General features: G+C 27.1%; 3 protein-coding genes, 1 long non-coding RNA gene and 1 pseudogene across 6 annotated transcripts; 4 read left to right on the top strand and 1 right to left on the bottom strand.

Annotated features, from left to right (window-relative positions):
- The first annotated feature begins 191 nt into the window (after positions 1–191).
- On the top strand, positions 192–1,470 carry LOC111042252. Its single transcript, XM_022326799.1, has one exon. The coding sequence runs from the start codon at positions 262–264 to the stop codon at positions 1,468–1,470; it is 1,209 nt and encodes a 402-aa protein (XP_022182491.1). The 5' UTR covers positions 192–261.
- On the top strand, positions 1,469–2,864 carry LOC111042257. Its single transcript, XM_022326802.1, has 4 exons — positions 1,469–1,718; positions 1,821–1,986; positions 2,397–2,476; positions 2,546–2,864. The coding sequence occupies exons 1-4, from the start codon at positions 1,595–1,597 to the stop codon at positions 2,764–2,766; spliced, it is 591 nt and encodes a 196-aa protein (XP_022182494.1). The 5' UTR covers positions 1,469–1,594; the 3' UTR covers positions 2,767–2,864.
- A 12-nt stretch (positions 2,865–2,876) lies between these two features.
- On the bottom strand, positions 2,877–5,581 carry LOC111042256 (annotated as a pseudogene).
- Positions 5,582–5,693: 112 nt separating this feature from the next.
- Positions 5,694–11,711, top strand: LOC111042254 (acetyl-CoA acetyltransferase, cytosolic-like). The gene is made up of 8 exons (XM_022326801.1): positions 5,694–6,019; positions 7,987–8,108; positions 8,190–8,302; positions 8,434–8,633; positions 9,479–9,708; positions 9,772–9,960; positions 10,537–10,699; positions 11,484–11,711. The coding sequence occupies exons 1-8, from the start codon at positions 5,974–5,976 to the stop codon at positions 11,600–11,602; spliced, it is 1,182 nt and encodes a 393-aa protein (XP_022182493.1). The 5' UTR covers positions 5,694–5,973; the 3' UTR covers positions 11,603–11,711.
- A 3,181-nt stretch (positions 11,712–14,892) lies between these two features.
- Positions 14,893–21,500, top strand: LOC111042255. Of its 3 annotated transcripts, none has more exons than XR_002605420.1 (4): positions 14,893–14,953; positions 15,478–15,595; positions 15,686–15,851; positions 21,271–21,500. It is a non-coding gene; the product is annotated as an uncharacterized LOC111042255 (long non-coding RNA). The 3 variants fall into 3 exon arrangements; XR_002605419.1 differs by lacking the exon at positions 14,893–14,953 and adding an exon at positions 15,207–15,291; XR_002605418.1 differs by lacking the exon at positions 14,893–14,953 and having other exon boundaries at positions 15,215–15,595.
- The last annotated feature ends 2,141 nt before the right edge of the window (positions 21,501–23,641 follow it).

Raw genomic sequence — 23,641 nt, 5'->3', positions numbered from 1 at the left:
ATTTTATTTTTCTTTAAAATAAAAATATTATGGAGAATCCAACATCTATAGGCTAACGGTAGATAAAACTAATAGCTACTAACTAGGATGAATATACAATATCTTTCATCGTTATCTTTGTTCTATAATATTAAATTTATATAAGCGAGTTTCTTTTATCGGTTGATCAACTTGATTAAGTGCTCAGTGTTTGTGCGTACTGCAATTTGCAATGTGTTCGTATTAGTCTCGTGTTTACTTAAATTAATTATTTTGTACATTATGGCAAAATTTATTGAAAGTAATAGAGGTAAACGTATGTTAGTGTTTGATAATTATAAATTTTCGTTTGCAAATACGAAACTAGACAGAACAACGCGGTGGAAATGTGTGATTCGATCATGCAGTGTTAAATTATACACTAATGAAAATGACGAGATTTTAAAAAATGTACATGATAGTAATATTAATCATAATCATAATCCATATGAAACGAAAATTATTGATCGTCAAATTATTAACACAAGTTGTAAACGGAAGGCAACAGAAGACATATTTGTTCGTCCAAAAAAAATTATTTTTAAAGAAATTCAACAGAATAATTGTTCTGAATTTAATGAAACAGACATAAAGTGTTTACGAAAAAATTTATACGAACATCGTCGGAAAACGCTCCCCGTAAATCCTACTACTATTCAAGAAGTACACGAAGCTTTGGACAATTTAGACGTAAAAACTATGAACGGTGAGTCATTTTTGATATTAAACGATTCTGAAAAACATATAATTATATTTTCATGTCAAACAAATTTGACATTTATAAATGAAGTGGATACCATTTATATGGATGGAACTTTTAAATATTGTCCACGATTTTTCTTACAAATGTTCACTATCCATGGATTGAAGAATGGCCATTATATTCCTCTTATTTTTTGTTTACTGCCAGACAAGTCATTTGAAACATACTTATTTACGCTGCGTTATATTGTTAATAAATGTAATTTATTATTTTCTCCAAAGTTTGTGACAGTTGATTTTGAAATATCAATACATAAAGCTATCGTAGAAATATGGCCAGACTCGAAAATTATTGGCTGTAGATTTCATCTAACCCAATCTTGGTTTCGTCAAGTCCAAAGCTTAGGATTGGTTGGTGAATATAAAAACGATCTTTCAGAAATCGGAAATTTTATAAAATATACGTTTGGACTGTTATTTTTGAATTCAGGAGATGTAGAAGATTGTTTTGTCGACGATTTAATGGCAATATGTCCTGATGATGATAAATTAAAATCATACTGTGATTATTTAACAGACACTTATATTAGCGAAGAAAGCATATTTCCTCCTACTATTTGGGCATCAGGCTCTTCGGACTTGACTAGAACTACAAATGCATGCGAGTCTTTTCATTCATATTTTAACCAGTGTTTTTACAAAGACTCCCCTCCCATTATGTATTGGTTAAATATAATACACGAAACTTGATTATTAGGTTTTTACCTACCTACTTCAAATATTATTATAATTATTCTTTGTTACAATAGATGAACCTACAACTTTAAGTAGTACAAAAAGAATCACTAAAAATAACGGAATTAATAAAGAAGATATGTTTAAATTAATCAGCATTATAGAGACTTGTAAACCACTTTGGGACCATAGGTTACCACTAGGTGATCGATCAGAAAATATTAAAAATAATATGTGGAATGAAGTTTTTGTCCAATTTAATGGTAAAATAGTTGAAAAACTGTTAACTCATTACAAATACCTAACGTATTTTGTTTATAATTACATAATAAAAATTTTAACTACCCTCCTTATATGTATACTAGGTTTATATACTCTAGAATGCTTAAAAAGTACCTGGAAGTATATTAGAGAAAGGTACACAAGAGAAAAAAAACCAAGTGCAAGTGGTAGTTCAGGTGGTACCAAAAAGGTTTGGGAACATTTTCTGAGTTTACTTTTTTTGGATGACGTATTATTGGTACAAAAGCGGTAAATATATTATATTTAATTAAGACAGTAATCATACTTAAGTAATAGAATACAAGTGGTAAAATTTAATAATACTTATAGTTCAATATTAAACATAAATCATGGAGTACCACAAGGTACAGTCCTGGGACCTATATTTTTTGTTTTATATATTAATAGTTTATAAGTTTATTGAATCTGAATATTGACGCAAAAACATTTTGTTTTGCTGATGAAACTATAATATTTATCCAAGGAGAAATCCTAACAAGTTTATATAAAGCTAATCTAGTTTTTAAAAAGATTAAACTGTGGTTTGATAATAATTTCCTAGAACTTAATCTTGAAAAAACTAAACACACTATTTTTAGTATTCAAAAAGAAATTATAAATAATAATTTTAAATTTTTAACTTTTTTATTCTCTCATAGCACAATAGATAACCTTACTCAAGAATCAACAAGTTCAAATGAACTAAATGAATCAACTCCGTCATCAAAACGTTCTAAAAGTAATTTGTTTTAATTTAAAATATATTGTAGCCTGTAGGTAATAATTTGTAAAATTCTAATTTTAACAGGACCTACAATTGAACATTATATGGGTTCGTTGATTGATGAACTTAAACATAGCAGACCTATGACTCCAACTGAACCTGTCTTACTGGCACCTGAACCACCAAATGAAGATCATACATTTAGCTTGTATTTAACAAATATTATGTCGGAGATTCCAAAACAATCTAAAATAAAGTTGCAAGGAAAACTTATAGCTTTAGTTATAGAAGTGCTAAGTAAATAAACCATATTATTATATGTATAATAATATTATTATAATATTATTTAGATATATCCAAAGAAAGAAACTTATGGACTTAACATGTGCAATAAAAAGGCTGTTGTAATTTTTTTTAATTTTGTATTTTAATTATAAGTTCTTATAATCTTGTTATTTTATAAAAAATAAATATTCTTAACTATTTAAAATAAAACTTAAACATTCAAGTATTGAAATGGCACAGAACCTTCCTTTGAAAAATAATCTGTTAACTGTAACCGTACTTCTTTAGCATCTCTATCGTAAAAGTTGGATCCCAACCGTCCAACAGGAACTAAACAAGATTCAAAACCATTATTTGCTTGGTTTTTGTTGATATAACTTTCAATATTCGGTTGTACATAATATGAATGTAGACCTGCAAAATATGTATATTTAATATGAAAGTTGAATCATTTTAAATATGGTACATAATATATTGATACATTTTTTATTTATATTGATAATATTATATTATTTTCATTTTTAATGGTTAATTACAACTTATTATACTATAGTATTTGTCATTTGAAAATTAATAAGTTTAATTAATACATTGTAATGGTAATAAGAATATGAGTATATGAGTATATTCATTGAAAATTAAACACAGATAAAAAGTATCTATTTCATATTTTTCAAAAACAGTTAATTTATCATGTATATATTCAAAAACTATTTGTCTAGCTGCTACAATATGTTTGTCTAATTTTTTTTTTCTTTTATATTCTTAATGAACATGTTATATCTAACCTGACTCAGTTTCTTTATTTTTAACAAAATTATGCAGCACTACAGTGGCTTTTATTATACTGTTTATAGTTTTCTCACTAGCAATTATCACTCTCTTATAAATTCTCCACCTTGCGACTAAAATACCAAAAGCATTTTCAATGCATCGACGTGCCCTGCTCAATCTGAAATAATATAATTTTATAAATAATAAATATATGAAATTAAACGTTTTCCCTTCAATGACACCATCTATGTTTAGACATTACCTATAGTTAAAAATTGCCTCTTTAATAGGTAATTTTTATTTGCCTCTGCCTGGATATGGTCTCATAATAGATGTTTGAAGAGGAAATTCTTCATCAGCCACAATGTAGTAGGGTATATTTGTAAAATTCTCACTAATGGCAGAAGATATGGGAAAGTTGAATTTATTTTTTAAAATTCTTTTGCCCATTTCACTATTTTTAAATACACCGCCATCACTACATCTACCTGGCATTCCAATATTTACACAAGTAAAATTATAGTTAGCATCACATAGTGCCATAAGAATGGTGCTGTGGCTCCCTTTGTAATTGAAATTTATGGAACCACTACTTGCAAATGCCTAAAATACATTGCATAATATTTAAATTAAAATAAATATTGTTAAAATAGATTATTTAAGTCTTCATATAATCTCATACTTGATGTACAACATGCTTTCCATCTAAAGCTCCAACACAATGTGGCATTTGCCATTTAGATTCAAACTCTTGAGATATTTTTAACCAGCCATCTACACTTGGATTAAATAATACCTAAAATAAATATTCAATAAATCTTATTATAAGTAAATATACAAATTAACAATAAATAAAATGGTAATTTATACGTACATCATCTTTTAATTTATCCCATATAATATTACAACAATCAAATATTAGTTTAGAAACTGTTGATTTGCCGATACGGAAATTAAACATAATGTCGACCATACTTTCACCTGTGGCTAAATACCTTTATAAATAAAAATATAAGTAACATTTTAAAACTTTTTTACATAATTTATTTATTAAATCTCAATAATATACTATTATAAAAATGAACCTTAATGTGGCTCCTACAATTTCTCCAACACATAAAACATCAGGCCTTGAAGGTGAACGTTGAAGATCAGGACCAACTATAATCAAAAGCTCTTCAAAAGCTGAGGCTGACATTCTCGTAAAATTAAAAAATAAATACGAGTTTGAAAGCTGGTGTTCTTTTAACATAGTATTAAAATGACTAAGATTAGAACGTTCATTTAGCATTGGCCGTACATGCCACCTATAATACATACAAATGTTAATTAATCAATATTACTGTTTTGTTAAGTTATTTTATTAGGTATTAGTTTATTTATATAAATTTACATTTGTAATGGCAAATGGTGGCATAAATTGGTCTTTGCCAAATGCCAATATAGCACTGTAAGTTGTCACCACCAGAAAATTTTAAAAATTAATAGTAAAGTATTAAATATTTGTTTAGTAGGTCTAAAATTGTAATTTGTAATGATAAGGGCAGGGTGCACTTATAATAGAGTATGGACTAAATGGTGGAAATAATTCATACTTCAGATCAAATTTACTCTACTGACGACAGTAACACGTATTGACTTATTTAAAACTCTTATTATAATATATTATAACAACTTACTTTCTCTCAGATTTTAAATGATTTTCTAAAAGATAACCGACACAGGAAATAATACAAATTCGTCGTTTAAACATTTGATTGTTATACTCTTTCACATCATTTAAGTACAATTTTCTTTTGAGTTGTTGATTCATTTTGTAGTTTGAAACTTTGAAACTATATTATGCGATGGAAAACGTGTGTATTTCATTAAATATTATATATTATAATTATATATTATATATTAATCATTATATATTTCATATTTGTAATCTGTTAAAAAAAACCGCGAAGATTACTAACCAATCTTTGATATCAATACTCAAAATTTATGGTAAAGAGTGGTATCATGTTTAGAAAAAATGGAAAAGTTCACGACACGACACGACACGGTGTAGTGTGAACCCAGCTTAACATTTTTTTGGTATACTCGGTTGCAATTCGGTTATCACGTGATAACAAAAAAGTAACGTCCTATCACAATGAGATTTGATCGAAACGACACGATACAGTAATACACGTCGCTGAGAAAGTGAGAAATGAGAATGCGCCGATCTCCGGTTTAGCATATTTAAGGATTTTACATTTACATGACAAAACATTAAAACAAGATATGCCATGTCATGGTATTTTACAGTATTTGTTAGGAGCTGATGCTTGCTGCGTATTAGCAACATGCTATGCATCTATAATAGTATTGTTTGTATTCTTTAAAAGTTTTTTTAGTCTTAGGTGTGATTAGTTTTACTCCTTTACAGTAAGTGTAATTTAATTGTTAATAACAACTCAATTAACATGGCTAATGAAGTATACATTGTATCTGCTGTTCGTACACCGATAGGTAAGCATTACAAATATATTAAGTGAGTTATTAGATGTAGAAATATTATTTTGGCGAGGATGCAGTTTAACGCTTAATCTATTTTTTGGAATCGAGAACCCATGTATTTTAAGGAGTTGAGAACAATGGTACAACCAGAATTTATTGGTTGGATTTAGTTTAAATGTTAGGTTTATGAATTTTACGTACTTTCACTCGTCCCTGTTTTCTTGTAAAAATTATTTTGTTAACAATAACAAAAAATAACTACAATAGGTAATTTCTAATACAAAATGTAAAGCATGAAAAAATAAAAATTTTGATTCCTAAAACTTGCTTGGTAGCTAAACTGTATTTTTTCCACTAAATTACCCACATACTAAAGTATTCACATTCCTAATTATGTAATTTTTAACTTGTTATTGGTATCGTATTGAGCGCAGTTGCACAGAACTCATTTTGTTACTAATTGGATAACCTCCCTCTGTTATATTTTGTCTTCTTTCTAATCTTCTATTATACTTATTATACTAAATATTGTATTGAGTGAATAAGTCAAATAAAAAAAATTAAAAAATTGATAACCAATTGATTAAGTTCTACTTGATACTTCTGATACTAATTCCTTCAATCGACATGTTTCCAAATATACTTTCATAATATACACCCACCCTATAGTATAGAACATTTGGGCCTAGATGAGAATACTTTTATATCATAATACATTGTATATATTTATGAAACAATATTATGTTTTAAGTAAAATTTCACTCAGTATCAATAGTGGAACAATTGTGTTATGTAGCCCAGCTTTGGTAGATGAATAAAAAATTTGATGTTCCCATATTATTTATGTATAATTTTATTTAAGGTTATAGAAAATAATAATCCTTGTAAAATTAATTTTATTTTTACACACATCACAAGTTTATGATTTTACATATTTTTATTATTTAAAGCTTGTTTATTGATTACTTTATAACTAGTTTTTTATTTAATTAGAAAAATGTGCAATCCGAGTTCATATGTCATTGAATAAGAATAAAAAATAATATGTAATAAATCTGTTACGAGGTTTTACACTATTATTTATTGTGAACATACTGTACATGATATTTCTATTTTTTAGTGCTATTATAGTTCTAGAAACAATCTAAAATACCTACCTAAGGAAAAACATTATATTTATGGCCTTATAACACAATTGTGTTAAAAATAGTGCATTATCTACATTTTTATAAAAAATAAATGATATAATATAAGTTATTTAGGTACCTAAGTATCCAATTTAAATAAATTATTATTTATACAAGTTAAATTACAGAATAAGATATGTAATATAACTTTAAGCAGTTTATTTAAACCTTAATACATAACCTGCAATTTTAAAAATATTCAAATTAAGTTTTATAATAATTTAACTACTTAGGTACCTATAGTTATTAATATTCTTCTCACCAAGAGTACAGCATATTTCAATGAACTCTTCTAATATTTCACTTATTATATAACAAGAAACATTTATTATATTATTGATAAAATATTTTATTTTCATCAAATTATATGACAGCATATACTGCATATGTGCTATTAAATTGTACTTGGTGTGATAAAGTGGCATACAATGAATATATACCTACTAATGTTACATATATTTTTATTTAAACTAAAATATAATAATAATAGTAAAAACAGTAGTTGGTCACACCTAAGCCAATAATTAGTCGCAGCATTTTAATCTTAAATATTATGGACAATTTTTAAATTGCACCGGACGTCAAAATACTTAAGGTTGGCTTTGTACTCACAAACATTTTTATGGATGTGCCACGTGTTATGACTATGATGTATATGTATAATTTATTTATAATTTATACTTTATTGAATTTATTATTTGTTTGATTTGATGATCAATCTTTGACTACAATAAACATTTAGTTTCCAATTGATTAAAGTTAAGGTTGTATACGGCTATGTATTTACAATAGGCTTGTTTGGCGGTTCATTGTCGTCTCTGAAAGCTCATCAATTAGGCAGTATAGTGATTTCAGAAGTACTTAAAAGAGTCAATGTCAAAACAAATGATGTATCGGAAGTTATTCTTGGACAGGTAAACAAGATATATAACATGTCATATAGTAATAAATGTGTGTATAAACAATAATATATAACATGTATGAACATTTGTCAGGCTCTTACAGCTGGACAAGGTCAAAATCCAGCTAGACAAGCTTCGATAAATGCTGGAATTCCATTCACTGTACCTGCTCATGTCATCAACATGCTCTGTGGATCTGGGCTGAAGTGAGTTGACATCAAAATTTTATATGAACATTATTTATAAATTACTTACTTACACAAAACACTAAACAGTAAGTTTTATAGGATACAAATTATTTTAATGTTTTGAAATATGATTGGTGATTGATCCCTAGGGCTGTGGTTCTTGGATACCAGGCAATCAAATGTGGAGATTCTTCAATTGTCATTGCAGGTGGCCAAGAAAGCATGAGCAACGCTCCTCATGTCGTCAATATACGATCAGGGATTAAAATGGGTAACACAGAATTGACAGATACAATGCTATGTGATGGACTCACTGATGCATTTGACAACATACATATGGGCATGACTGGTAAGAAAACAAAAAATTAACCTAAACTTATAAATAGGTATTATATTTAAATTAGTTAAATTATTTTAATACATAATATTTCATTTTAGATTTTTGGTAAAAATAAATCAGCTTTTTTGATGTTTTAATTTTAAAACAAGGTATAATGATTATTTGGTATATACTTATACTTAGTGTTGTTATCTTATTAGTTTATTTAATAACTACAATTTTATTTTAAAATAAAAATATTGAAAAACCTGCCTATATATACTTTCGTTATATAGGCTGGCAAACCGTCTACACTCAGAATGAAGTGTAGAATTTTTGTGTACAATGTTTTATAATATTAAGAGGACGTTGCACTTGCATGTGTTGTCTCTGTCTTACACAAATACGACATAGCACATTTTATCTGTGCTCTCTCTTTGGTTTTTTACTTTTTAATTTTTAAGTGAGCTATGAGTATGAATAAAGTATAAATATTTGAATATGCTCATAATTCACTTAAAAATTTAAATTTTTTAATAGTAGGTCAATTCACTCTAGTATCAAAACTAACAGCACACTATTGAAATTTGTGAACGAAAATTTGCCATGTCGTATGTGTGGAAGACGGAGACAACTCTGGTACAACATCCTCTTAAATTCAAATTTAATTCATCCATTTCAATGACCCACAATGACACCTAATGTACATCAGAGCGGTACCCACTTGCCTACTTTTTTTTGTATTGTCCATTATGCGTACACTTTAAATCTTGTTTTAGTATCCTTTTTAAAATAGAAAATAAATAATTTTAATATTTATAAGAATTTTATTTACAGTTAATAATTAATTAAATACTGTTATATTTTGTTTTCAGCTGAAAATATTGCTGAAAATTATGATATTTCGAGGAAACTTCAAGATAATTATGCTTTTGAGTCTCAGAAACGAACCAAAGAAGCTCAAAATAATGGTTACTTCAAAGATGAAATAACACCAGTTGAGGTGAAAATACGGCGGAATACTATCATATTTGACAAAGATGAATATCCAAAAAATGATACTTCTCTAGATTCATTAGCTACATTGAGGCCTGTTTTTAAATTGGTAATATAAATAAAGAATTGGTAATTTATTTTAGAAATAATTTGAATGTCTGGTTATACTTAGAATGGTGGTGTAGTTACGGCTGGAAATGCATCAGGAATAAACGATGGTGCTGCAGTAGTACTTCTGATGAACGGAGAGGAATGCAAAAAACGAGGTTGTACTCCATTGGCTAAAATTGTGGCTCATGCTGAGTGCGGGGTTGATCCAAAAATTATGGGCACTGGACCAATACCTGCTGTGCTGAAGACGGTAAGTATAAACAATGTCTAATTAGTGCCAAAAGTAATTTTAATACAATATAATGTATCTGCTACATTTTATTAAGAGGATGCTACCCACACGTTTGCTGTCTCCATCTTACCAACTTACAACATAGCAATTGTTGGTAACTAGTTTGAATAGTGTGCCGTTAGTTTTGACATTAGAGTGAATTTAAGTATTATCAAACTTTTAGGTAAGAACATTATCTATGTTTAAGCATCGGTGGATTGACGATATTCTCATTTTCAAGCAAGATATGAGTAAGTGAATTAACAAATCAAAAATGCTCATATCTTGCTTGAAAATTAAAATATCCAAAAATCCACAGACTCTAAAGCATAGATAATATTTTAACCTAAAACTTTGATATTAGGTCAATTCATTCTAATGTCAAAACTAACAGCATACTATTGAAACTAGTGAACGAAAATGTTCTATGTCATAGATGTGTAAGACAGAAACAACAAATGCATGGGTAGCGTCCTCTTAAGTATACAAATAGTTCTGTGCATGATCAACGAAATTCACAGTGAGAATTTAACCGAAAATGTTTAACATTCTTAGATTGAAAAAGCTGGTTGGACTATGGCTAGTGTTGATATTTTTGAACTAAATGAAGCATTTGCTGCACAATCAATAGCTGTAGTGCGTGAATTAGGATTAAATTCAGATAGAGTGAATATCAATGGAGGTGCTATTGCATTGGGTCATCCCATTGGAGCGTCGGGTATAATTTGTTTTTTTAATTATCTGATAAATGCTTAAATTATAACTATACTGTTCAACACAGAGTATGTCCAATACCAAAGAAAAGTAATTATAGAAGATACTATTTTTGAGGATTTTACATTTTATTATTATTTGTCTTTATACTTCTCTCAAAAAATAAAATAAAATTATAAATTTTAATGGACATTAAATTACTTTGGAACAATATTTAAACAAATATTAATCTGTGATATTTCTAAAATATTATTCTCTATAATTTTTGTAATGTGTGATTTTACTCTTAAGATAACTCAAAAATTAGTTGTACATGACTGCATTTTATCTATGTAGTGCGTAGGACCGACAGAGAAAACAAATACACATTGTACTAACATCCTTTCAAAAAACTGGCTGATGTCAAAGTGAAATGATTATGTATCATAATATTCAATTGGCCTTTCAGTGATTTCTGCTTAATAGTTCAAAACAGCAGTTTCGTTTTTACCGATATTTTTACAAAAAAAAAAAAATGTTTTTGTAATTATAATATTTATTACCATTTATATTGTTAATTATCACTATTATGCATATATTTTTATTATCGATTTACATTTAAATCTTTAGAAAATTGAATAAATAATGGCTTGTTTGTTTTACTGCATAAATAAATAAAAAAATATGTAATAACTTTTACGATTTAGAGGAATTATTTAATCAAATTAAGATAATAATATGAACTGTACTATTTATATTTTATAAAAAATTGCTTTTAAACAATTCAATTATTGATTCATTTAATTTAGGTGCTCGAGTATTGGTAACGCTGGTGCACATCTTGTCGAGAACCGGCAAAAAAAGAGGCATAGCATCATTGTGTATTGGTGGAGGTATGGGTATTGCTATGGCCATCGAGACATTTTAATCATTGAATACTTATTATTCAATTTACAAGAGGACATCAAATTGGTTAATAGCTCTATGATCAAAGTTCAGAATTGTTATTAATTGCTGATATTTTTTGCAGGTTGATTTGCTGATGAAATATAAATAAATTAAATGATTATTTTAGTAATTATTGATAATTTTAGTTTTATACCTTCATATTTAATTATATTTAACTGCACAATTTTCTATTTAATATTACATTATATAGAGGCATAGAAAAAAATATGAATCTATTCATATCAATATTTTAATTATGTAAGACAAATGTATCATGATTATTTAACTGATTTTTAACTCGAAGTGGTCTAACCTTTTGTAGTTTGAGGGTCAATTTACACAGGAGGATTAGACTCCTGAGAAAGAAAAAAAATATTTTAAGTTTTGCATAGTGTAAGATGAGTATCTCCCTCCAGTTTATTTACCATACAATTTGTACATGTTCTGTAATGTCCATTTACATGATATTCTTTTGGATATAATTTTTAAGCAAATTAGACACAAAGGTTTATTGTTATATAAGTACATCTGTTCCCATTCAGAATTGAATTTGCAGTTTTTTCCTTCGGGCATGTTAAAATTAAACCACAATCAACGTATTTACGAATTACTAATGATATACATGTATTATCTAAGATATAACAGATACACACTGAACTGATAAATGATTATTTTTATCATAAGTTGGCGATAGGACAGACTGCCGCAGCACCATCTCCAACTGCCTTAGTTCTTTTTTTAATTCATCACACTCATACAAACACTAAAATCATTAATTGTATGTACTACATATGTCTATTAAATAGAGCCAAATAAAGGTATTGAGAGTTGCCGGTTGGACTACCTTGTATTAACTAATCAATTTTTAATAATGCCTATTGCTTTTCTTAATTGTATTTCAAATAAATGTTTACATCATTTATATTTAACATGGACTTTTATTTTAAACTCTGTACGCATGGGCCCTTACACAAACATGTAAGTGGAGCCCAAAAGAATCAAAAAAAAGGGTTGGGGGATAAAAAAAAAATGGAAATACGTGGCAATGTTTTAAATAATATTAAATTCTCAAAATAAATTGCATGCACTACCATACATGATTAGGTTGATTGTTAAAAGAGGGTGGATTTTTAGGTTTTTAAGTATATTTTTTTGCTTTAAACAGTTCAACAGGAGTAAATAATCTGGACATTATAGAATTTAAAAAAAAAAATGTATTTTGCATAATATTATTGCATATTTTAAAGATTTAAGAATTTTCACTATTTAGCTTATACTTCATACTTAAGAAAATATTGTATTATTTGTTCATAAAAAAGTCATATGTATTCATTCATTTCTCAAGTTGAAATAAAAAAAAAAATGAAAAATGATAGGTATCGTTCTATAATTTGTTTGTTTGTAATTGAATTGAATTTTTTCAAATTTGTTTGATTGTTGTAAGTGTGAATGAATTTAAATAATTTACCAAAGAAATGGTATGCAATAATTGTTTATTGAGTTTAAGCATATTATTATAATGCATACAATAAATGGATGGTGAATGTAAATATAAATATTTATGAGAACTTTTACATTATATTTTACACAATAATTTTCTATTGTAACTGGTACACAGATTTTCCAACTATTTAAAGTAAAAAAAAGTATATTTTACCAGTGTTTAAAGATTATTAAGAAAATATTGTAAGATTTTTTTAGAGCATAATAGAATTGTATTTTTAACTTTGAAGAACCTAATAATCTGCTCTTTTGCATATGCATGCGCTGCATATGCTACCCCAAGACTTTCTTTGGAGCTACCACGGCAAATATTGAACAATGGGCCTCGGTAAAATTATATTTCCATAAATGATGATCATTGTAGATAAAAAAATTATAAAATTATACTTTTTTTGGTAAAGTATAAATAAATATTTTATGATTATAGAATTTACTAGGATAAAACTAATAGACCAGCAGTCCTCTATAAAAAAATAACCATGATTTTAAATCAAAAATGTTTATGTATATTATTAAAAGGCATTACTGTTTTACTTACAACTTTAAATATGTACCATATTTTTACCAATAATAATTATTATTTAAAAAAAATTAATGAACATCTCCAGTATTCTACTGACATATTCAGTGTAATTATTTTTAAAATATATAATTTATATTGTTATTAATGTTTGTTTATTTTGTTATATTATTATAAATAATAAATATTAACAATTAAATATAGGCTTGTGGAAAAGTGCTCTTTTAGTGGCTTACTATCTAACTGTACAAATTTTTAAACAAAAAACAAATAAACTATATACTTTTAATTTTGATACCCAATAGTAAAAAAAAGTAAAATTATGGGTCTGTTTGAATGGTGAATTTGAGCATGGACCGAATCAATCTCTTACTGCCCCTGAGGCTGAGCACGGCTATGCTCTATTGTTATGAAAACAATATTTTGAATTAACACCTTCCATGTAGGATCAGTAGATGTACGACACTGTGCAGTTGCCTTTAGCTGAAAGCCCAAAACAGAAGAACGACTCACTTAGCCTGGGCACCATGAACTCGTGTTGTGTGTACGTTAAACGAGTGTTGTTGACATGTGTCATGTATATTGGACCAAACGAGAGACTGAGTCGTTCTCGCAGCTCAACAAGTTGGCGAGCCTTCAATGAAGTCACTTGTGCAAATCAAATATTTACACAAAACAGATCTATTTTCTCATGATTTGTGAAATACAGTTTACGCAACTAAAAGTAGTAAAACTCAACGTGTAAAGTTAACCCACCTTTGGTTCGTACTTCGTCATGTATACCTATATGCCATAGGTCTATGGTGCATAGAGGCATAGAGTAAGAACACCTAGTAAGAACATTTTTAACTAGAGAATGCAAAGTTTGATAAGTGATAACTGAGCAATTCTGACTGTTTCAAACATTGACATTATAGTACGGCCAGCGAAAAGTGAGCCGTTACCTTTACGTAATAATATTACCTTTAATCGCATACAATTGTGGAAGCCCTGATGAAATTCAGCCACCCGGCGCACTGGTATCTCGGCTCACCTTTCGCTGGCCGTACTATAGTAGTTTGTACCACGATTTAAGATATACATATAATATATATATATATATATATCTTATTAAGATTATATATTATTTATTTTAAGATGTATATATCTTAAACCGTAGTTAGTACCATATTGTAGTCCTGGCCTTTTCCATAGTGTGTTCCGTTATAGAATCAAGATTTTCATGGAAGAACTTGGAGTGTATCGGAGCGTACTTCAGTTTTGAGGGTTCAAGAAGTTGCACGTGCCAACGCGCTCCGACACGAGGGGGTACGTAAAAGGCACGTAACTATTCCGTTAGGTTTTTTTTCTTCTTGAAAATCTTGTATGTCCTCGTACAATCGTGGTGTTCAGCACTGGATCTTAATATGCAATTGTAGTATTGTAATATTATGTAAGGTTCAGCTTGATGTTATCAGTTATCACGGTTGTTATTATTATTTATCAGTTCAAGTACAAATAGTACAATGTTTGTGTTTAATTATTTAATTATTATTAATTATTGTTAACCTCGGTCTAAAAAGTAAGAACTATGTTGATTATCAAAGTATTTTTCATTTTCGCTGTCGTATAATTTTATTCCTTATTCCGCCGAACTAATTGTTGTGGTTTGTTATTAGCAGCTGTTCTGTCGTTTAATAACTTTATAAATAATAATGTATATTTGTATAATAAATACTAATCTATGTTCGTTGTTGACGTTGTTGTTTATTAACTATTCTGCACTAAGATTTGAATAAGCAAACTTTTATTAATAATCGTTTGGATAATTTATTATTGTTATTATTTTTCAGTTGCATTTTGTTTAATTGTTTCAATAGTGAAGACCCGTTACAACATAAGCTGTTCACTAATACGCAGTATATGATGATAACCAATACTAAATAAATCCGACGAGGAGAACTGTTTGAGGTAAGAATATGCATTTGACGCTTCACGATCTTCAACTGCTATGTCGTCAATTTGTGTTTGAATATTTGTTGACTTTGATTTTGTCCACAGACACATGATCATACCATGACACTTGGTTGAGAAATTACACAGTCAGACATTGAATGAACCCAAATGGGAAAGTCTTGGCATTGAAATGGAGAGCGGCTGCCGGCTGGGTGAATTTCAATATAGTGATATATTTTTGATATTACCTAATCATATTTTCTAACAAAAGGTATTTATCATATTTATAAATAATACTTACAAAATATTTATCTACACAATTTTTGTATGTACCTAGAATATTTAGATTTCATAAAGTATTTTTTGTTTTTATACATTTGGTACTAACTCATTCAACACTTAGAGTGCCTTAGTGACAATCGTGACATTGCTCTCACAGCCACATCAACAAATTGTATAGGCATCTTTGCAGCTTTAAACTTTTCTTCCATTTTTAAATGTGGTTATTCCTTCAATTTTTTATTAATGTTGATCAGGAGTTTTTTGGAGGAAGTGACAAGTAATTGCGGTGACAATTGTACTCAGTTATACGGTTAACGCACATCAAATATTCTGGGGCACTCAACATGTTGAAACTAATTAATAGGTGAACTATATAGAACTGGTAACTAGGTATATAATACTAATTTATTCCCTTAAAAATAGATTTTAAACTGTGAATGCTACAGAATTTTTAAAAACAAATTAAATAATTTTAAATAATTATAAATGCTTTTTATGCATTTCAGAAGATTACAAATATAAATAATAAAATATACACACAAATACAAAAATACAGGTCTCTATCAAATATACAAGCCTTCTTAAAGGACCCACACTCCCCATGCCTGTTATAAATGTTATAAAGAAAAATTCACTGGCCTGACCTATCTTAACATTAAAATATTCCCACTTATTTTACATTTACATTAAATCATATTAGTGTCTACAATATACAGCAGGGTATTTGGACGTTTCTCCCCCGTAAATTTAAGTGCTACTGGTCGTTTCTCCCCGGACAGACATTTCCCACCTGAATCAATATACATGTTTTTAACACATAAAAATAAATTGGAAAATTAGGTTCTTTGGTTTTACCTGAAATATTCAATCATCATATAATGATGATAATTTAAATTTTTTAAAACTTCCATGACCTATATTACAAGAATAAAAATTATTATTTTGCCTTTTTCATTTGTATTATATAATTTTGTATTTTAATGTCAACAGTGTTAATATGACATTATTATTCTGTAAGATATCTTACCAGAATAAAATATATATAAATTACTGTTATTTTAACTAGTATTTGTTAATTATATCATAATTTATATTTTGTATTTGTGTAGCGTATAATATTTTTAATATTTATATTAGTGAATTTGTATTGGCATTTGGCAAATAGCTAAAGTGTTATTATGTCACATTATTGAATTCAATTTATATAGTAATTTAATGGAATTATATATATTGAGCAAATGTATGTGCATTGTATATTATTATTATTGTTTGATATTTTTAGTTTTTGTCCGGGGGGAATTTGTCCTGTTTGTTGGGGAAATGTCTATTGTATCGGTTGCGAAAAGGCACGGGAGGGAAAATGTCCCAGGTTCATACAATAGTTTCTTCCCATTATTTAAAAAAATTTTCGCCCATTTTTCAAGGCTATTTTTACATTAGAATGTCAATTTGTTACATAAAAAACTAACTTATTTTATTACTAAGTTTCTATCTTAGCTTCTTCTCATTGTTCACAATAACATAAGTAGGTAATATAATAGTACATAAGTATTGGTATCTCCCTGGTTTTTAGTTTTCTTGAATTTGATTAAGTAATTTTGTTTCTTATATAATAAATATGTTATCTTTTAAAATTTATGCTTGGTGCCTTTTTCGTATATTTATATGAATTATTGTTTGTTTTTATAGTGGTTAGTTTAATACTCATTGACTACACTAAAAATAGAAAATTAACTAGAATATTAAATTCGTCCCTTGTCTTTAAAAAGTTGTCGTGACTTGTGAATTTTGTTGAATGTGTTGAAAATATATTTTGTTCTTTTTTTTTGTTTGATAACATTGTTTTTAGTTAATCAAACATACATAATATTCTATGGATATATTTTTAATTTATTCTATTTTATTATTTTTACTTAAATTAAAATGGTATATTATATTATTACAGTAGTTTGGTAAATTTTTTTATTAAAAAAAACTGGTGACTTGACTAGTGGTTTTGCTGATTTGGAGCTAAATTATTATTAAACATTCACAATGAATGTATATATATTCTGTATTTCTGTGTGATGAAATTTTAATTGTGAACAGTTCAATATTGAAATTTCTAAAAAGAATCATCGATGTATACTGTAAATGATGTGTACATAACTATTTCTGGATCCTCGTATAATATAGCTCATGGGTATTCTAGTTTTTTTTTATTAATATTATCCGTTTATTTTATATAGTATTAATTGTTTATGGTGGTTGAAATATCAATTTCTCTGTTCATTTTGATTTCACACGTTTTTATGTTTGAGCACTCTCTGTCTAATGGGTCGTGCATGAATAAATAAACTTTTCATTAATATTGACATTGTATACGTTTTTCATATTAAGTTCATATGGAATCTTTATTATTGTACTTTAATTGTCTGTTATTTCATATTCATTAGTGGCAGTTTCATTATTTACATTTTTTTTTTTCAATTTGTGTTTATTATTTTGTATGTTTAATTTGTGAACAGTTATTGCCATTTGCCCATTTCATTTGGGATATTGCTTTATACGTTGGACAAATTTTATAAGGTGACTTTGTCTGCGTTGCTTACTGTCTGTATTTCTAGTGTGAAATGTCTATTGTTATGTTAACACATTCTATTAGATTTATTTTATACTGCTTTTGAAAATCCTGTTTTGAGTAGTAATATATACATTGGATTTAATTTTTACTTAATATTTATTGTTGTGGGTTATACTTGTAGTGCATTATATTGTGTACCTATTAGATTCTAAGTGATGAATGTATTGAATTTACAATAATGTGTGTTTTTTTTTATTTTAATTTTTGAGTCAGTCATCACGGCTAAGGCAAATATTGCTTAGATTTTCTTCAACAGCAACTTTTCTGGTAGGAAAGTGAATTTAGTTGGTGTCAATTCCAAAGATCAAAATTTAAATTTCCCATTAGTTTTCAAAAGCAACATGTTTTGGTTTTTAGCGGAACATTAAAAAAAAATGAGCAGATACATGACATTTTCACTGAATGTTTGTGTTGAACTATTTATAAGCATATAAAATGCTCGGTGTTATCAATTTTCGATAAAAAAATGTTCGCCCTGTCAAACAACTTGAAAATGTAATAGAAGGTTCCTCGTAACTCGTTGTTTGTGGAAATTAAAAAAAAATTGAGCGTAAATCCACAATTATTTTTATGAACATTTTAATTTAGAATTTTGACAAAATTAATATAAATCATGAAAATTAGCAAATTACTTTGAGTTAGGTATACATACAAATTTTTCTTTTCATATCTAAGATTTGAAAATTTTATACAAGATTCCTTAGAAGTGTGTCACCTTTATCAAAAAGAAAAGGTCTATCGAGAATTCAAATACAATTTTTATGAGCGTTTGAAGTTGAAATGTTTACAACATTGGATATTCATTCGATTTTCTTATTTTGTTGTATTTCAAAAACGAATAACTGTAGACGCTTAAAATTTATACCGTATTTTTATTTCATCAATTTATATACTTGATATAATTTTCAAAATATTTTGACATTCTGTTGACGGACATTTTCAATTTTCTCATTTTTTTTCTTTAAATGTCAATTAAATTGTATTGTTTGAGTCAAAAAGCATGAATATTTAATATAAGACTTGATATATTGTTACAATAGCAGTTGAAAAATATTAAAACTACATAGCCACGATTTTTTTTTAAAAGCATTTTAAGTTCAAATATTGACAACATTTTTCAATTTGTGTGGCTTAGGATTGAAAATTTAAAACAAGGTTCCACTTAAGCAGTTTCTTCAGTAACTGAAAAATCTACAAAATGTATAAATACAGACATTTTAAGTTCAAATTTGAACAAAATTACATATTAACACAAAGAATAACGACATTTGTCATTTTGTTGTAATTTGGTTCCAAAATAGCCAACTTTTACATAAGTTTATTTAATATTTTTCTAACATAACTGATAATTTAAGAATAATATTTTCGACTCACAGTCTATCGTATTATTAATATGTAATAACAATATAAAATATCCTAGATTGACATACAGTATCCGCTTAAAATCGTTTTTCATATACAATGGTATGATATTGAATTCAAATTTAATACCATTCAATAAAGCGATCTTCTAGACACTTTATGTATAGCAGAGCGACATCTACATACCCACTTTTTGAATTATTATTTTTATACCATACTTCATCCATTTGTATAGTGTTATTTTCAATTCGTATATATTTTTATTTTTAAAATTGATTATTAAGTTATATTTAATATTAAAATTGTTTCCTAATAATGATTATGTAGTCATTTTCGATTAAGTCATATTTTAGCTAGTATACCTAGATTTGATGTTGAAATGTATTACCTAATTTTAATTGTTTATTCTATCATTCCTATTTGTACTAGTTCATTATTATCGAAGCATGTTATTATCATTTGTTCTTTTGGCTTAAAAATTCCGAAATAAGAATCAAATAACCCTAAATCCTTACTTGAGTATATTAAATGTGTTTAATTATAATTAATTTTTTTTAAACTAAAATTACATATTACTTTTGTAAATCTCACAAAAAATTTAAATTAGAAAGAAGTTTTATTAAATGTATTGTAAGAAAAATGTATTAGGAGTGTTTTATTAGAAAATATTTAGTGCTAGATTGATTATACTATGTAAAAAAAAAATACCTGATTAAATAATTATTACTTCTACCAAAATTAAAGTATAAATTAATTAGCACTAAATATATTGGCTCATGTAAAATTTGTAAAATTAAGAATTCATGCGTTCAAAATATTACGCCAATATTTTCTTTAAATGTGTTTAACACCAAAATTATGGACCCGATTTCACAAAGTCTTCCGGCCATAAAAGTTCAATCTGACAAAAATACATCTAAAAAGCGATGTGTGTAAAACACACAAAATACTACCAGTAATTAAATCAATAAAAATACAAACGCAAATTAATATTAAAAAGAAATTTGGGTTGTGGATTACGAATGGCATTGGGCGCCTACGATAATACAATTTTTAAATCAGTAATGAGAATTTTTAATTTGTACTATATTATATTATATGCCAAACTTGCTAAGCAATCGAACTATAGTTAAAAAACTCATAAAAGTATACAAACACAGATAATGTTCTTACCATTAAATTTCATTACAGGTATTAGGTTCACTCTTAATTCTTAAACTAATAGTGCTAAACGTGATCTGTTGAATGTAAATTTGGTATGTTACTCGCTTGTTTATAATAATTGTATTAAAAAATGGTATTACAAACATGTACACATTGATATTTTGTTTAATAATTATATATTTTAATTTTCGAGTTGCTATATAAATATAAAATATTGTTATAATTATATATTTTATTGTATCTTATTATTTTGTTGCAGGGTATTCTATTCGTAAGAGGATGTTGGTCTTCCATTAAAAGAAAAAGAGATATGATAGATTATATCTCGATTAAATAACTTGATAATTCAGTACAGTTAATTTTAATATCCATGTACTAAAATAAATAAATAAATTTCTTTTCTACAAAATTGTTTCTTAATAAACCTATTAAGGTATTTATTTAAAACAATAATGATGAATGTATTTGTTTTGAGTGTTTCATTATCAAAAAGACTTGTCACATATTTATTATATTTATTTTTTCTGATAAAATTTATGTTTAAAATTTTTAATATTTTATTTTATTTTACATTAATTTTTATGTTATCATGACTGAACATTTAAAACTAATAAACTATTACTTCTGAATTCCTTAGGCGATTATAATTTTTTTTTATGCAAAACACTTCATATTATTGTTTATTTTTATAAAGTATGGTGTGCATATTATAAATAGTTCTACATTCTATATCAAACATATAACCACAATATAAGCATGGAAAAATTCACTTAAGTACACTTAATTCAAAATCCTTTACACGTGTCTAAACAACTGGAAGTGTTTAGGCCATAACTATCTGAAAGACTTGCATCTATTTATTATGATCATTGCATTTCAATAAAACTGAAAATTCTAAGTGGGATTACATTTTGATTATAGCTGCTTTGACTTTAAAAGAGTTCTTTGTTTTTTAAATGGCTCTTGAGTTATATTATAGTTTAGTTCATAATTATATTCATGAGGATTCAACTATAAAAATAATTTTAAATTACCTATTGAAATGTAATTTTTGAACACATAGGTACTCCAATAGCATACAACAAGTCGAACAAAAAAATATTAAAATAAACAAATTTGTAAATTACTGCAAACAAAATGGGTACCCAGGTGATTACAAATAACGTCGTGTTGTATGTTATACCAATCACATAAAAGATTGGTAGGTTCATCAAATAAAATATGTTTAAAATATGTTTAGTCTGAAAATCATGAAATTATGAATTTACGAAAAACAAAATAAAAGAATTGACACACAACAAAACATTTGGGGCAGCCCTTGTTACATCATTTATCTGGGTACACGTGTTGTAGAGAGAGTTCTTATATATGTTACAGCTAAAGTGTTGAATTCCGTTATTTTATGAAGTTCGCGAATTACCTACAAATGTTAGTTAAAGTATGAAATAATACATGAAAATTGTACTTTAACTAGTTATTTCATAGAATATCTAGTTATTCTATACAATTTCAGTTTAATATCCATTGAAGTATAAAATACATTAAAATTTAAAATATATATTAAAATGTTTTATTTTACTGAATTAATTATAGTTATATTATTTATTTATTTGTTTGTGTAAGGCTATTATGGCATTTAGAGTGAGTTGCACAATACCTCTTTTTTTGTACAAACACATCGCTTTGTGCCACATTTGTTGGTACAAATACACTTAAAAAAACCTTAACCAGTTCCCAGTAACTGTTCAGTTGCCGCAGATCTTAATGTACCTAATACTTTTATTTGGAACAGCTTCTACAGCTAACAAATTTTCTGAACATACTGTGAACTGGGATCGAAAATATAGTTGTAATAACACTCCTGTAATTATAATGTGTAGGTAGGTATGAAATAAATAAAAAATAAAAGGACGTCAACATTATCTAATTTAATATGTTATATTAAATGGTTGAAAATGTTAGAACTATATTTATTTATCACGATATTTTGTTATTTGCAAATTGTCACTATAAATTATATACATTACCTACAAGCTTTAGTTATTTTATAAATTACCTAGTTATTTCATAAACTAACTGATTCAACACTTTAACTGTAACATAATATATACTTATAACAAGCACCAGTTGTAGAACAGAAATTGGATGTTCAATCATTTCAAGTGGTGTAGTAAGTGTTAATTGACAGAATATTGTTAGTGTTTACAGACCGTCTTCGCCCAGAATTATGTTTTGTGTACAATGATTTTATATCATTGAATTCAAATTGAACACCATCCATTACAGTGACCCACTTGCATGGGCGGATAGGCCTACCGGGCAACCGGGCATTTCCCGGTGGGCCCCCCTTCGTATTTTGGGAATGGGGCCTTTTTTATGGTTAACGCAATGACACATTAATATTATATAATTACAAAAGAAATTTCAAATTTGAAAAATTTTATTATTTTATATTATAATCTTATATTTTTTAAGTTTTGAACTACAAATTATTAATTAACACTGTGGTTTTGTCAACATTTGAACTTTAAATGCTTATAAACAATAATCATTCCTATGTATCGTTAATATTTTAGCTATAATAAAAACTTATATAGTATATACCTATTACATTTTTATCTTTTTAACCG

This window comes from Myzus persicae, unplaced genomic scaffold (assembly GCF_001856785.1).
Source record: "Myzus persicae strain clone G006 unplaced genomic scaffold, MPER_G0061.0, whole genome shotgun sequence".
Lineage (NCBI taxonomy): Eukaryota > Metazoa > Arthropoda > Insecta > Hemiptera > Aphididae > Myzus > Myzus persicae.
Note: the sequence above shows the minus strand (reverse complement) of the source record. Positions and strands in the feature narration are given on the sequence as shown.